This window comes from Panthera onca, chromosome C2, assembly GCF_046562875.1.
Source record: "Panthera onca isolate mPanOnc1 chromosome C2, mPanOnc1 haplotype 2, whole genome shotgun sequence".
NCBI classification, from domain to species: Eukaryota; Metazoa; Chordata; class Mammalia; order Carnivora; family Felidae; genus Panthera; species Panthera onca.
In genome coordinates this window covers 132,329,012-132,343,600 of record NC_138347.1, presented here as the reverse complement: position 1 = coordinate 132,343,600, position 14,589 = coordinate 132,329,012, and the positions used below count along the sequence as shown (strand labels likewise).

General features: G+C 41.0%; 1 protein-coding gene across 2 annotated transcripts in view; it reads left to right on the top strand.

The window, feature by feature from the left end:
- The window catches only part of COL6A5 (collagen type VI alpha 5 chain), a 131,927-nt gene that overhangs the window by 31,107 nt on the left and 86,231 nt on the right, over window positions 1-14,589 (top strand). For both annotated transcript variants that reach the window (XM_078432355.2, XM_078432354.2), the window contains exons 2-4: window positions 8,327-8,416; window positions 9,612-10,214; window positions 13,928-14,548. In XM_078432355.2, coding sequence (XP_078288481.2) covers window positions 8,356-8,416; window positions 9,612-10,214; window positions 13,928-14,548 — 1,285 coding nt within the window. In that variant the 5' untranslated portion in view covers window positions 8,327-8,355. The remainder of the gene's footprint in view (window positions 1-8,326; window positions 8,417-9,611; window positions 10,215-13,927; window positions 14,549-14,589) is intronic.

Genomic DNA, 14,589 nt, shown 5'->3' with positions numbered 1-14,589 from the left:
CTGCTCAATCACGGAGTCCGAACATCAACACTGCCCTGCCCGGGAACACAGCCTGTGAACTTGCTGGGCCAAAGGTGATTATAGAGCCCAGCCAGTGGCTCTACAAAAATGGGAATACGACATGCCCAAACTTCTGAGATGTAGCAAAGCAATTCTAAGGGGGAAAATTTAGTACTAACAGTGCATACATTAAGAAAAGAGAACGCTCTCAAAGAGCCTAACTTTGCTTCTCAGAAACTAGACAAAGAAGAAAAACCTAGCCCAAAGTTAGCAGAAAGTTAGAAGTTAAAACAGTAAAGATTGGAGCAGAAATAAATGAAATAGAGAATGGGAAAACAATAGAAAAGATTAACAAAAATAGGAGTTGATTCTTGGGAGAGAGCAACAAAATTGACAAGGGTTGAGCTAGACTCACCAAGAAAAAAAGAGAGAAGACTCAAATAATGAAATTATAAGTGAAATTATAAATAAAAGAGGAGATATTACAAATAATACCACAGAAATATAAAGGGTCGCAAGAGATACTGTGAGTAGCTATGCCAACAATTGGATAACCTAGGAGAGACGGGTAAGTTTCTAGAAACAAAAAACGTACCAAGACTGAATCAGGAAGAAATAGCAAATAGACCAGTAGGTAAGGATATTGAATCAATAATCAAACCCCTCGCCACCCAGAAAAGTGGAGGACCAGATGGCTTCAGTGGTGAATTGAACCAAATAGTTAGAGAAGAACTCTCAAACTTTTCTGAAAAGTTGAAGAGGAGGGAACATGCCCTAACTCATTTTACAAGGCTGGCATTACCCTGATACCAAGCAAAGCCAGGCCAAGATGCTACAAGAAAAGAAAACCACAGGCCAACGTATCTGATGAATATATATGCAGAATTCTTTCTTTTTAAAAAAGTTTTTATTTAAGTTCCAGTTAATTAACATTCAGTGTAATGTTAGTTTCAGGTGTACAATTTAGTGATTCAGTACCTACATATAACACCTGGTACTCTTCACAACAAGTGCAAAAATATTTTTTTAATGTTTTTATTTTATTTGAGAGAGAGAGACAGAGCAGGGGAGGGGCAGAGAGAGAGGGAGACGCAAAATCCAAAGCCGTCTCCAGGCTCCGAGTTGTCAGCACAGAGCCTGATGTGGGACACAAACCCACGAACTGTGAGACCATGACCTGAGCCGATTAACCTAACAGACGGTTAACCTACTGAGCCACCCAGATGCCCCCAACAAGTGCAAAATTCCTAACAAAATACTACAAACTAAATTCAACATCACGTTAAAAAAATTATATGCCATGATCAAGTGGGATTCATTCCTGGGATGCAAGGATGATTTAACATATGCAGATCAATAAATGTGACACCTCATGTTAGTAGAATGAAAAATAAAATCTTATGATCATTTCAATAGCTACAGAAAAGGCATTTGACAAAATTCAACATCCTTTATTGACTTAAAAAAAAAAAAACCTCTTGGGGCGCCTGGGTGGCTCAGCTGGTTGAGCATCCGGCTCTGGCTCAGGTCATGATCTCGTGGTTCTTGAGTTTGAGCCCCGCTTCAGGCTCTGTGCTGACAGCTCGGAGCCTGGAGCCTGCTTTGGATTCTGTGTCTCCCTCTCTCTCTCTGCCCCTCTCCTGCTCGCACTCTGTGTGTCTCTCTCAAAAATAAATAAATATTAAAATAAATAAATAAGTAACCTCTTGACAAATTGGGTAGAATGGACATACCTCAACATAATAAAGGCCATATATGACAAGTATAAAGTATCATGCTCAATGGTGAAAGGTTGAAGGTTTTTCTCTAAGATCAGGAACAAGACAAGGGGCCCACTGTTATTATCCTATTCAACATTGTCAGAGTAGGTAATCAAGAGGACATGACTGCTAGTTGACCCTCAAGCTGGATCCCGGCAATTGAAATCTCCTCACCCCTACCCTGTCCTTGGTACGTATGCTCTACCTACCATTTCCATAGTAGGAATTGTCCAAAGACATTGCCTCGAGAGAGTAAGTTGTTGAGACCATCTAGACAATATATGTGACTGAACCCAGTTAAGACCTCTGTGTAAACTTTTAAGATTCTGGTGGGTAGCTGTGGAGATCTACTTATCTTGTAGCCACCCAAGAAAAGTCTCATGAGTAATTTCCTTTACTTATTAAACCTGTCACCTACCAATCAGGAGTGCCCTGCCTCTTTGGTTTCTCCTTGCCCTCTGTGTTCAAGGGCAGTTTGTGAATCAATAGACAGTACTAGGAGTCCTATTGCCAGAGCAATCAGACAAGAAAAAGAAATATAGACATCCGAATTGGAAAAGAAGAAGTAAAATTGTCTTTGTTTGCCTATGATATGATCTTCTATATAGAAAATGCTAAAGACTCTACCAAAAGACTTTTAGAACTAATGAACTAATTCAGTAAAGTGCAGTATACAAATAAACATACAAAAAATCAATTGCATTTGTATACACTAACAGTGTACTGTCAGGAAAAGAAAAGAGAAACAAAAACAATCCCATTTGAGTAGCATCAAAAACTATAAAATATTTAGGAATAAATTTAACCAAGGAAGTGAAAGGTCTGTACACTGAAAACTGTAAGATGTTAGTGAAAGAAACTGAAGAAGACACAAATAAATGGAAAGATACCTGTGTCTGTGGATAGGAAGTATTAATATCGTTAAGACATCGGTACTACCCAAAGCCATCTACAGATTTAATGCAATCTCTATCAAGAGTCTAATGGCATTTCTCACAGAAATATTAAAAATCCTAAAATTCATATGGAATAACAAAAGACCCCAAATAATCAAAGCGATCCTGAGAAAGAAGAACAAAGCTGAAGGTGTTATATTTCCTGATTTCAAACCATACTAGAAAGCTATAATAATCAAAACAGTATGATACTGACATAAAAACAGAGCCATAGATCAATGGAACAGAATAGAGACTCTGGAAATAAACTCATTCATATATGGTCAATTGATTTATGACAAGGGAGCCAAGAATATTCATTGTTAAAGAAGACAAAATGGTATTGGAAAACAGAACATCCATGTACAAAAGAAGCTGGACCTCTATCTTACACCACTCACAGAAATTAACTCCAAATGGATTAAAGCCTTAAAAATATAAGAGCCCAAATCATAAAACTTCTAGAAGAGAGCAAAGGGGAATAACCTCCTTGACACTGTTCTTGGCAATGATTTTTTTTCATATTTCATCAAAAGCTCAGGCAATGAATGCACAAATAACAATCGGGGGTACATCAAAATAAAAAACTTTTCTGTATGGCAAAAGTAATAATCAACAAAATGAAAAGGCAACCCATGGAATGGGAGACAATATTTGCAAACCTATCTGATAAGGAGTTAATATCCAAAATATACAAGGTACTCATACAACCCGATAGTCTCCTAAAAAACAAACTTGCAAAGATTCAGTTAAAAAAGGACAAAGGGGGCGCCTGGGTGGCTCAGTTGGTTGAGCGGCCGACTTCGGCTCAGGTCACGATCTCGCAGTCCGTGAGTTCAAGCCCCGCATCGTGCTCTGTGCTGACAGCTCGGAGCCTGGAGCCTGTTTCAGATTCTGTGTCTCCCTCTCTCTGACCCTCCCCCATTCATGCTCTGTCTCTCTCTGTCTCAAAAAAAAATAAATAAGCATTAAAAAAAAAAAAAAAAGGACAAAGGACCTGAATTGACATTTTTTTCCAAAGAAGATATGCAAATGGCCAACAGGTGCATGAATAAGTGCTCAGCATCACTAATCATCAGGGAAATGCAAATCAAAACCAACCTCACATTTGTTAGAATGGCTATTACCCAAAAGACAAAAGATAACAAATATTGGTGAGAATGTGGAGAAAAAAGAACTTCTATGCACTTTGGGAATGTAAATTGGTGCAGCCACTATGGAAAACAGTGTGGAGGTTCCTCAAAAAATTTAAAAAGAATTTACTATATGACGCCACTCTAGGTATATATCCCAAGGAAATGAAATCACTGTTTTGAAGACATATCTGCATCTTCATGTTCATTGAAACATTGTTTACAGTATCCAAGACATGAAAACAACCTGTAACTGATAACGTAAATGGATAAAGAAATGACACACACACACACACACACACACACACACACACACAGTATTATTTAGACACAAAAGAAGGAAATCCTCCTATTTGCAATAACATGGATGAATCTTGAGGGCATTATGATAAATGAAATAAGTCAGAGAATGCAAGTGTTGAACAACCTCACTTATACGTGGAATCTAAAATAACCAAATTTATAGAAGCAGAGTAGAATAGTAGTTTTCTGCGGGGACAGGGGCAGGAGTGTGTGAGGGTAGTCAGCCAAAGGATACATACTTCCAGTTATAAGATGAATAAATTTGGGGGATAATTATATTTGCAGTTACATTAAGTATGGTGCAGCATGGTTACCACAGTTAACAATACTGTACTATATACTTTAAACTTGTCAATAATGTAGATCTTAAGTTACACAAACACACATGCATACAAGGGTAAGTATGTGAGATGATGTATTTGTTAACTAACCTTAATGTGGTAATCATTTTGTAATGCATACATGTATCAAATAATCAGTTGTATACCTTAAACTTACTCAATGTAATTTGTCAATTATATCTCCGTTGGGAAAAAAGACAATAAATTGAAAATTATGGAACATGCTGTTTGAGGGGTGAGTATTGGAATATTATTTGGGATACCCAATGGATAGCAAGTTGGGCAATATTCATAAAATCTTCAAACTTACCTTTGACCGAGTAATTCCACCTCTACAAAATTAAGCTATAGATATATGCACATACTTGTGAAATGGTGTATGTGCAAAGTTACAATATTTATTTATAGTCTTTATTAAGTGCCTAGCATGTGCCCGGAGCTGGAGATATAATGATGAACAAGACAGACAAAAATCCCCATTCTGTTACAACTTCATCTCAACAGTAGGGAGAGAAAGACAATAAGAATAAATGAGTAAGACATGCCCGCCTTACCTCACTTGCTGCTGCCCCAGTGTTTTGGTGCCAAGACCTGCAGAGGACTGGCTCCCCTCTAGTTCCATTAGTTCTACTCTGGCTCCCCTCTAGTTCCATTAGTTCTACTCTGGCTCCACTCTAGAGTGGAGCCAAGCCAAGGGATATAGGCTGGGGTGGAGCTGCACCTGGATGGCCACCTAGGATATCTTCTTTGAGGCTCTAGCACCAGAGGCAAGTAGGGCAACTAAGTCAAGTGCAGGCTTGACTCAGGATGTAACCTGAGAAAGGATATTTACATGGTCTGGACATATTTTGACTCCTGGGTCATCAATGGCTTTTTAGAGAGGCCTTCCTTTCGTCCCTGAGTTCTTATAATTTCCTATTCTTAAAGAACATTACTGAAAATATGGAGTAAGGAGTTAAAAATTCTCTTCTCCATAGACAATCTATATTAATTGATTGAATGATTTAGCATCATTAAGATGACAATGTTGCACAAATTTATCTACATGTTCAATTCAGTCTCCATAAAAATTCTAGCTGCCATTTTTGTATAAATTGACAAGGTGATCCTAAAAGTCATTTAGAAATACATGAGGTCCAGAACAGCCACAACAGCCTTGAAAATGAACAAAGTTACCAGACTTAAATTCCCTGACTTCAACACTTCCTGCAAAGGTAGAATAGTCAAGACTGTGTGGTATTGTCATAAGAATAGACATATAAATGACATGGAATTGAGAGGTCAAAATTAAACTCATATACTTATAGTAAATTTATTTTTGATATGCATGTCAGGACAAATCAATGGTGAAAGAAAAGTCCTTTTAACAAGTGGTGCTAGGACAACTGAATATCTACATAAAGAAGAATAGGATTGTATCCTACCTCATACCACATATAGTTAACTCAAAATGGACTGAAGACCTACATGTAAAAGCTAAAACTATAAAACTCTTAGAAGAAAACATCAGAGTAAATCTTCTGTGGAGAGTAAATGACTGTGGAGTAGTAATGGTGATTTAGCTATGACACCAAAAGCACTAGCAACAACAACAACAAAAATAGATAAATTGGACTTAACTTTAAAATCACTTGTGCCTTGGGGCGACTGGGTGGCTCAGTCAGTTAAGCATCCGACTTCAGCTCAGGTCATGATCTCACAGACCGTGAGTTCAAGCCCCGCATCAGGCTCTGTGCTGATAGCTCAGAACCTGAAACCTGCTTTGGATTCTGTGTCTCCCTCTCTCTGCCCCTCCCTGCTCACACTCTGTCTTCTCTCTCTTTCAAAAATAAATAAACATTAAAAAATAAAATAAAACAAAATAAAATTACTTGTGCCTTAAAGATACCCTTAAGAAAATGAAAATACAACCCACAGAATGGGAGGAACATATTTGCAAATCACGTATCTGTTAACTCTCTAGTATCCAGTATATATACTGAACTCTTATAACACGCTAATAAAAAAGTTAGAAATGGGCAAAGTGTTTGAATAGGTATTTCTCTAAAGAAGATATACCGATGATCAATAAGTAAATGAAGAGATGCTAAACATCATTCATCATTAGGGAGATGCAAATCAAACCACAGTAAGATACCCATTTACACCCATTAAAATGGCTATAATTAAAAAAAGACAGAAAATAACAAGTGTTGGTGAGAATGTAGAGATACTGGAACCTTTATTCATTGCTGGTGGGAATGAAAAATGGTGCAACCACTTTGGAAAATAGTGTGGCAGTTTCTCAAAACGTTAAACATAAAGTTACCAAAACACCCCAAATTCCACTTCTAGGAATGTATTCAAAGTATCTCCTTAAGAAATGAAAACATATATTCATACAAAAACTTGTACACAAGTGTTCATAACAGCAATATTCACAATAGCCAAAAAGTAGAAATAATTCAAGTACCCGTCAACAGAAGAATGGATTTTTAAAAGGTTGTATGTTCACACAACAGAATATTAGTCAGCCATAAAAAAGAATGAAACACTGGTACATGTCACAATATAGGTAAATCTTGAAAACATGTTAAATGAAAGTTTCCAAACACAGAAGCCCATATATTATATGATTCCACTTATATTAATGTCCAGAACAGGCAAATCTATAGAGAAGAAAGTAGATCAGTGTTTCCCAGGGTCAGTGAGAAGGGGAGAATGGGGAGTAACCACCAGTTGCATGGATTTCTTTTGGGGGATCATGAAAATGTTATGAAATTAGTGATGATGGATACAAATTCTGTGATACACCAAAACATAATGAATTGAACCCTTTAAAAGGGTAAATCTTACGGAAATTATATCTCCATACTAATATTAATGAATAAAGTATATGGTATCTTAGAATATGAAGAACATAGATTTAAAAGTCATTGTTGACATGATTCAGCCACTGACTACTAGGGAGCTTTGTTAGTGGTCATCCTTAGCAAAATAAAGGTTTAGTCTAAATGATTTATCAGTTCTCTTTCAAATCTAGCTTCCAATGATTCTCAGTCTTCCTTCATTGTCAGCAATTTCAAAAGAACTGCTGGGAAAGTCAACTCTAGAAAAAATAACAGAGCCTTTATACCTTTGGTATCTCATTTAAGGCAGCTCTGTTTTTGCCTATTGGTCATTTGATCTCTTTTCATCAGTGTAAAGAACAACTCTGAACTGGCAGAATTTCTAAAAGATTGTGAAATCATGATTTCTGATTGATTGTGAGCTTCCTGGAGAGAAATGCTGAGGTTAAAATCATTTGTAAAGCTGAGTATCTCTGTAAATGAAAGAACTCTTTTCACAAGGGTTTCGTGAAGAAACAGGCATGGGTGGCCGTTGGCTTTTTTCAGCCAAGTTGTGAACATATATAATAGTCATTGTTGACATAAAGATAGAGGGTAAAGAATATGTGATTTGTGAGGACACAGGCTTCGTATAAGGCATATGGTGGTTGAGAGCTTGAGCTCTGCCGTCACCTTGTCTGGGTTAGGATCCTGGATCTACCATTTACCAAGCCCCTCTGTGCCTGTTTCCTCATCTGTCACCTAGTCATAGTATTTGTCCCTCCCCTTAGGACTGTTGTGGAGATTAAATTAGATGATACTCATACAGCACTGAGAAAAGTAGCTAAGCCACGATGAGGACTCAGCAAACGTTAGCATTCTTTATTTTCAATAACGACTCCACATGCTTAATGAGTGTTTTAATCACACCTGACATTACTTGACAAGTACTTGCTCCCAGCGATTTGTGTTCTAATCCAGATTTGCCAGTAGTTATTTCTTGTTCTACGATGAGATTTTTCATATTGTAAATAACATGTCTTACAGAATAAAAGCAAGAAATCTTCACCGACAAAATGAAGATCCTACTACTTATGTTAATCCTTTGGGCTGAAACACTGGCAGATCAGAGTCCAGGTACCGGTATATTCTACGTTTATTGTCATTTAGGAAAAATAAGCATTTTTATGTCCTCACGAACGTTTATTTTAATACATAGAAACAAAGGGTTTATTTGCTTATTCACTAAAAAGTCAAAGTAGACGGCATTGAGTTGTAGCTGGAGGTATGTAATATCAAACGTACTTAATCTCTCAAAGATGACCGAGAGCCATGGGAAAAGGCATGAATTATGCTACACCTGGCTAGAAGAATTCTAATTATTCAGTGATTTACTTAGGTCCCAGTGTTCCATGTCTCTATGACTCTCATAGAATCAGTGCATTGGTTTTGTAGGTCATTCTGCATCCTAGGATTTCCTGACAATTTTCTGAGTTACTTTGAAAGAGCAGTTGTTAGGCGTTTACTAGCACAGCACAAATTTCCAGCGTGGAAGTGGTTGGCCATGACTGCCCAAGTAGACACTGGGGGCGCCTCCCCTGACCCAAACTCTCTTTATCAGGCTGGCACCCCGTCCCCCACCTTTCCTGGCCCAGCTGCTGTGAATATTGCCTGCAACAGCTCACAGACATGGCCCGCTTTCTGAGGAGAATTGCTCTTAGCTTTCCTAGAGTCAGCTCACGAAGGAGATTGGGTCCGTAGCACTCTGCTCCGTCCCTGCAATTCCTGGGGATGGTCTGCAGCCAATAACTGACCGAGACGAGAATATAGCAGACTGGCCCTCTCGCCTCAGAGGGCGACATGCTCCGGAGTCCTCTCAGATCAGGCAAACATCTGGCGTTGCTCTTCTCCTGCTTCCCCTCGATCAAGCCCCTCCCCCAATCCCTGTCTCCCACCCCCTCCTAAACTCTCCAGCTCAAGACACCTGCTTACTTGATACGGTTTATAAAAGTTACTCTTTGTCCACAGACCACTTTGGGGGTTTTCTTTAGTATAATATCAGAGTTTGGGGTTCCACAACCAAAAAAGAAAAAGATGTTTCTGGTACGGAGTTGAGAAACAAAAAACTTACTGCTTAACTACTAAAAGTCTTCTTGTTTGATGTTTTCACAAAAACCAGTATAGTTTCTGCTTCTTGACCTCCAGAAGACACTTCCCTTGGGATGCTGAGTCACTCATAACTTAGGACATAGTCTCAAATGAGTCCTGGGGTCTAAAATGTAAAGGCTGAACAATCACCTTGTTTAGCTTTGTTGCGATTTTATTTTGACAGAGCCAGGCCCTGAGTTTGCAGATGTCGTGTTTCTGGTGGACAGCTCTGACCACCTGGGAACCAAGTCCTTCCCCTTTGTGAGAACGTTCATCACTAAGATGATCAGCAGTCTCCCCATCGAGGCCCACAAGTACCGCGTGGCCCTGGCTCAGTACAGCGACCGGCTCCACAGTGAGTTCCAGCTGAGCACCTTCAAGAGCAGGAACCCCATGCTGAACCACCTCAAGAAGAACTTCGCCTTCATCGGCGGCTCCCTGCGGATAGGAAACGCTCTCCGGGAGGCCCACAGGACCTTCTTCTCCGAAGCGGCCGGCGGGAGGGACAAGAAGCAGTTTCCCCCGATTCTGGTGGTCCTGGCTTCGGCGGCGTCCGAGGATGACGACGTGGAAGAGGCCTCCAAGGCCCTGCGGGAAGACGGGGTGAGAATCATCTCCGTGGGGCTGCAGGAAGCTTCTGAGGAGGAGCTGAAGGCCATGGCCACGGCTCAGTTTCACTTCAACCTTCGGTCGGTCAGGGACCTGAGCGCGTTTTCCCAAAACATGACGCAGATCATCAAGGAAGCGACCCAGTACAGGGACGGAGCGGCAGACGCTGATATGAAAGGTGAGGAAGCCCTGGGTTGAGGATGATGACAGAAGCACTTCCCATAGTGAATAATTACTCGTTTCTGGGTTGGTCCCCTCCTCCCATGAACTGGTGGCACCTTGAGGGCAGAACTGGGAACGTATATTTGTCTCCGTATTCTTTGGGCCTACACTGTGCCCGACAGTGATTTCTATTCTTAGTATTCTATTAGTATTCCACGATTCTATTTCTTAATGATTGAAAAAGTGAAATTCTTCCAGAAAAAGAAGTAAGTTCTGTGCCTGTTCTCTTGGCCCTCGCAGTCCTGGCACAGTGTGAGGCACATAGTAAGTATTCCGAAAACGCCCGTTAGCTAATAACGCAGCGACACTAAACGGGAGCAGTAACTTTAGAATGAGACCAGGCAGAGAACAGGATACCCTCGGTTGTAGAGTAGTGTCTTGAGCCCTACATTTGCTCTGTTGGCTTATCCCCTCCAGCACTATTTTTTCTCCTTACAAGTAAAATCTCTCCAATGAGTATCAGGGCCTGGTAAATCCAGGAGCTTGACTCGTTCCTTCTCTCAGTCATGCAGTCATTTTGTGCCTATATTTTCCACATGTAAAACACACATTTTTTTTTTTCACATTTTCACATTTTCACATTTTTGACATTAGGATGTGTCTTGCAGTAATGCTTTTTTTTTTTTTTTTAATTTCTGAGTGTTGCCATAAATAATAGTATACCTTACGGTAGACTGAATCTTTGAATTGAAGGAATATTGGAAATATTTCGGACAAGGTTATGGCTATGAATAAGGCCAACTAATAGCTCAAGTTGAACTGACTCAGTTCCCTTGCTTATATAATTTAACATCTTCGCTGTCACGTCCCCCAACATAAAATTCTCCGCAACTAATTTTCTGAGAGCCACTAAGAGTTTCTCATGTGGCAGCACAGAGCCTTCCTGTAAGGCTCCATCCATCATCCATGTTGATTGTTGTGTGCACAGCTGCTTGACAGCCACACCTTACTTCAATCATTACAGCTGGTTTCCCTTGGGGGGTGCTGTTTCTAGGTTCTCTCTAAGAACCATCCACCAGAACCACCAGGGGTCACATCTGCATTCCTGTCAGCTCCTGGAAATCCCTGCATTTCACACAGAAATGCAGAAGGCTTCCTTCTCATCTGCTTTCGTTCTTGACCCCCTAGGCCAAAAGGAGGAATACTTATGACCCCGTGACTTATAATGTCTCACGTGAAAAATGCCTTATTTGTGTCTTCAGTGAAGGCCTCAAAGCAGAAGGCTCTTGAATACACATCGTTTACTTGGCAGGTGATCCCAGACAGCATTAGGAAGGAACGAGTAAAACGAGATAGGAAGCTTCCCTTGCACTGTTGATGAGCAGGCAGAACCGGCCAGTGCGCAGCTCCAGGGAGGCACTCAGTAAGTGTGCTAATGACAGACTCCTGCCAGAGTCAGGTAGGAAGGATTTCCAGCAAAATGGATTTTCCTGGTAATAGTAGGAAGTTTATTTCCGTTGTAACATTATAGGGCCAGTGCCCAAGGTGACTAGTTGTTTTTCGTCTATTCGGGTACTTGGGTTAGTGGTGGCTCTTCGGTCTTTGCATATGACCTTCCAAGGCACCCTGGGCCTTGTTATACAGCTGGTGGGCAGGAGAAAATCACTCATGGGAGGGTCTTGTGGGATCAGCTTATTTTTGCTCATGTTTCATTATCCAGATCTTAGTCCCATGGCCACACCTAACTGCAAGTGAGCCTGGGAAGTCAGGTCTAGCTCACTGCCCAAGAGGAGGAAATGGGTTTTAGTGAGTCCTGCCAAGATTTTAGTGAGTTTTACAAGGTTCTGCCACAGTTAGTGTTGCTCCTGGGACACCAGGGAATCCCTTTCCTTCCACTCCCCTGATCTCTCACTCCTCTTGTCTTGGGGAAATAGCAAGATCTTATGACTTAAGTTCTTCTTTTTTTCAGAGAAGAAACCCTCCTATGATCCTCCATTCTGGAGGCCTTGGAGATCCTTCAGCCCTGTAGGAGGCTGTATAGTCTGTGCTCTGCAGAACAGTGGGGTTTTACCACCTTCTCAGAGGGTTCTGTGTGCTGATTATCCTCCAAATTTACTTCACGGAGTTTTGCAACCGCAAGGTTTTGCTTGATGGGACGCTATCATTGCCATTAGAGGTTAAGGGTAAGACTTCAAACTCTGGCTTGCCTACTAAGGGCCTTGGGTAAGTTATTTAACCTCTGAGCTTCAGTTTCCTTACCTATAAGATGAGAATAATAGTACTTGCCTGGATATGGGTGAGATGGCTTGTATGGCATTTGGAACACAGTTTACTATTATTAGTATCGATAACTATTTGGAAGTGAATACTAACCTGAGTAGGTCATGCTGGGAGTTTGTTTTAGCCAACTATGCGGGTACCTTGGCAGATTTATGAGAATTACTTTTAATTTGGGTTTCACTAGGTACTAGGTACTGGAGGGATAGAGATAAGCAAGACATATCTTCTGGTTTCTAGAGTTCACAATCCTAACGGGTAGCTTTTGGCAAGATTGAGCTTATCTCTTGGCTATACTTTCCACAGATGTAGTTCCTTCCCCTGTGCCTGGAGTAGGTGTTTTCTGTGCTTAGGATGTACTCTTCCCTGGATTCCAGATTCATACAACCAACTGCTTACCTGGTGTCTTCAAAACTGTCCCAAACTTAGCATGTCTCAAATGGTACTCTTGAATCCCCCCCCTTGCAGCTTCTTCCTATGGTCTTCTCTATCTTGGAAGAAGAGACCACCGATATCCACTCAGTTGTTCGTGCCAAAAACCTAGTTTTTACCACTTCTTTATCTCTTAACACTAGCATCCCATTATCATCAAGGCCTCTCTGTTCTACCTCTAATTCATGTATCAAAACTACCCTGTTGTTCCATCTTACCTGCTATTATCCTTGTCCAACAAACATTGTCTCTTTCCCGAACTAGGGTGATTGTTTCTTAATGGCTATCCCTGAATATCCTCAGCAACTGGGGTGATATTTTAAAGATTTAAATAAGATCCTGTGACTCCCCTATGATTTAGGCCCTTAGTCTCTCTGACCTCATCCATCATTGTTCCCCTCACCGTCACCAGCCACTCTGGGCTTCTTGTTCCCACCTCCTACTGTTCCTTCTGCCAGAATTCCCCTTCCTTCAGAACACGTGGCTGAATCCCCTTCATTCATATCTCAGGCCAAATGTGCTCCTCTTAGAGAGGCCTTCCCTGACTTCTTTGTATCTCAAGTAAGTTAGTCCTCATCCCATGTCCCCAGAACAGTAACTCGATTGACTCACTTGTTTTATTTCCTCGTGATGCTTATTACTGTCTGAAATAAGATAACCTAGTTATTTATCCTCCCCATAGAATAGGAGCTTCCTGAAGTCAGAGATATTTCTGTTAACACGTCGCTGCATCCTAGCACTTGAGACGGGTGGTGGTGGAGGGGTTGATAGGACAATTGGTAAGAAGCACTCTTCGGACAGAAGGAACATAATTGCAGAGACTCTGAAGTCCGTCACCTTGTAACTCTTTTCAGCATTTTAACTGGTGTTCATTCAAAGAAAACAGTGCTAACCACATCTGTCATGACTGCCTCCATTTTCACCAATGCCTTTTGACAATCTGTAAAGTGCCTTTCTCACTCTGGGCCAGTGGTTTGTACTCATCCTCCTACTTTTTCTCTCTCCCTATTCCCTTCGCAGTGACCTGTCAGAGAGATTCATTAGCTGACCTCATGTTCCTGGTGGATGAGTCAGTGGGCACCAGACAAAACTTAAGGAACCTGCAGAATTTCCTGAGGAATATTACTGCCTCCATGGATGTGAGGTTCAGCTGCACGCGCCTCGGGCTTATGAGTTACAGTGATAGAGCAGAGACTATTTCTTTTCTAAAATCAAACACAACCCAGGATGAATTTCAGCAGCAAATCCAGAAGCTTTCTCTCCGGACGGGGAAAGCCAATGCTGGTGCTGCCATTGAGAAGATGAGACTAGAAGCCTTTTCAGAGTCTGCTGGCAGCAGAAGGGCAGAGGGGGTGCCTCAGATCGCAGTCTTGGTCACTCACAGACCCTCAGAGGACACGGTACGTGATGCCGCACTGCGGCTTCGGATGCAGGACGTGACTGTGTTTGCCGTGAACATCCAAGGGGCGGATGACACCCAGTTAGAAGAAATAGTGTCTTACCCCCCGAGACAGATGGTTTCCGTGCTCAAGTCCTATGCCGACTTGGAAACTTACAGTAAGAAATTCCAGAAAAAGCTGCGGAATGAAATTTGGTCCCAAATTTCTACTCGTGCTGAGCGAGTGGACCTTGACAAAACTGGTAAGTTGTTAAAAAATACTTTTCTTGTTATTAAAGTACTA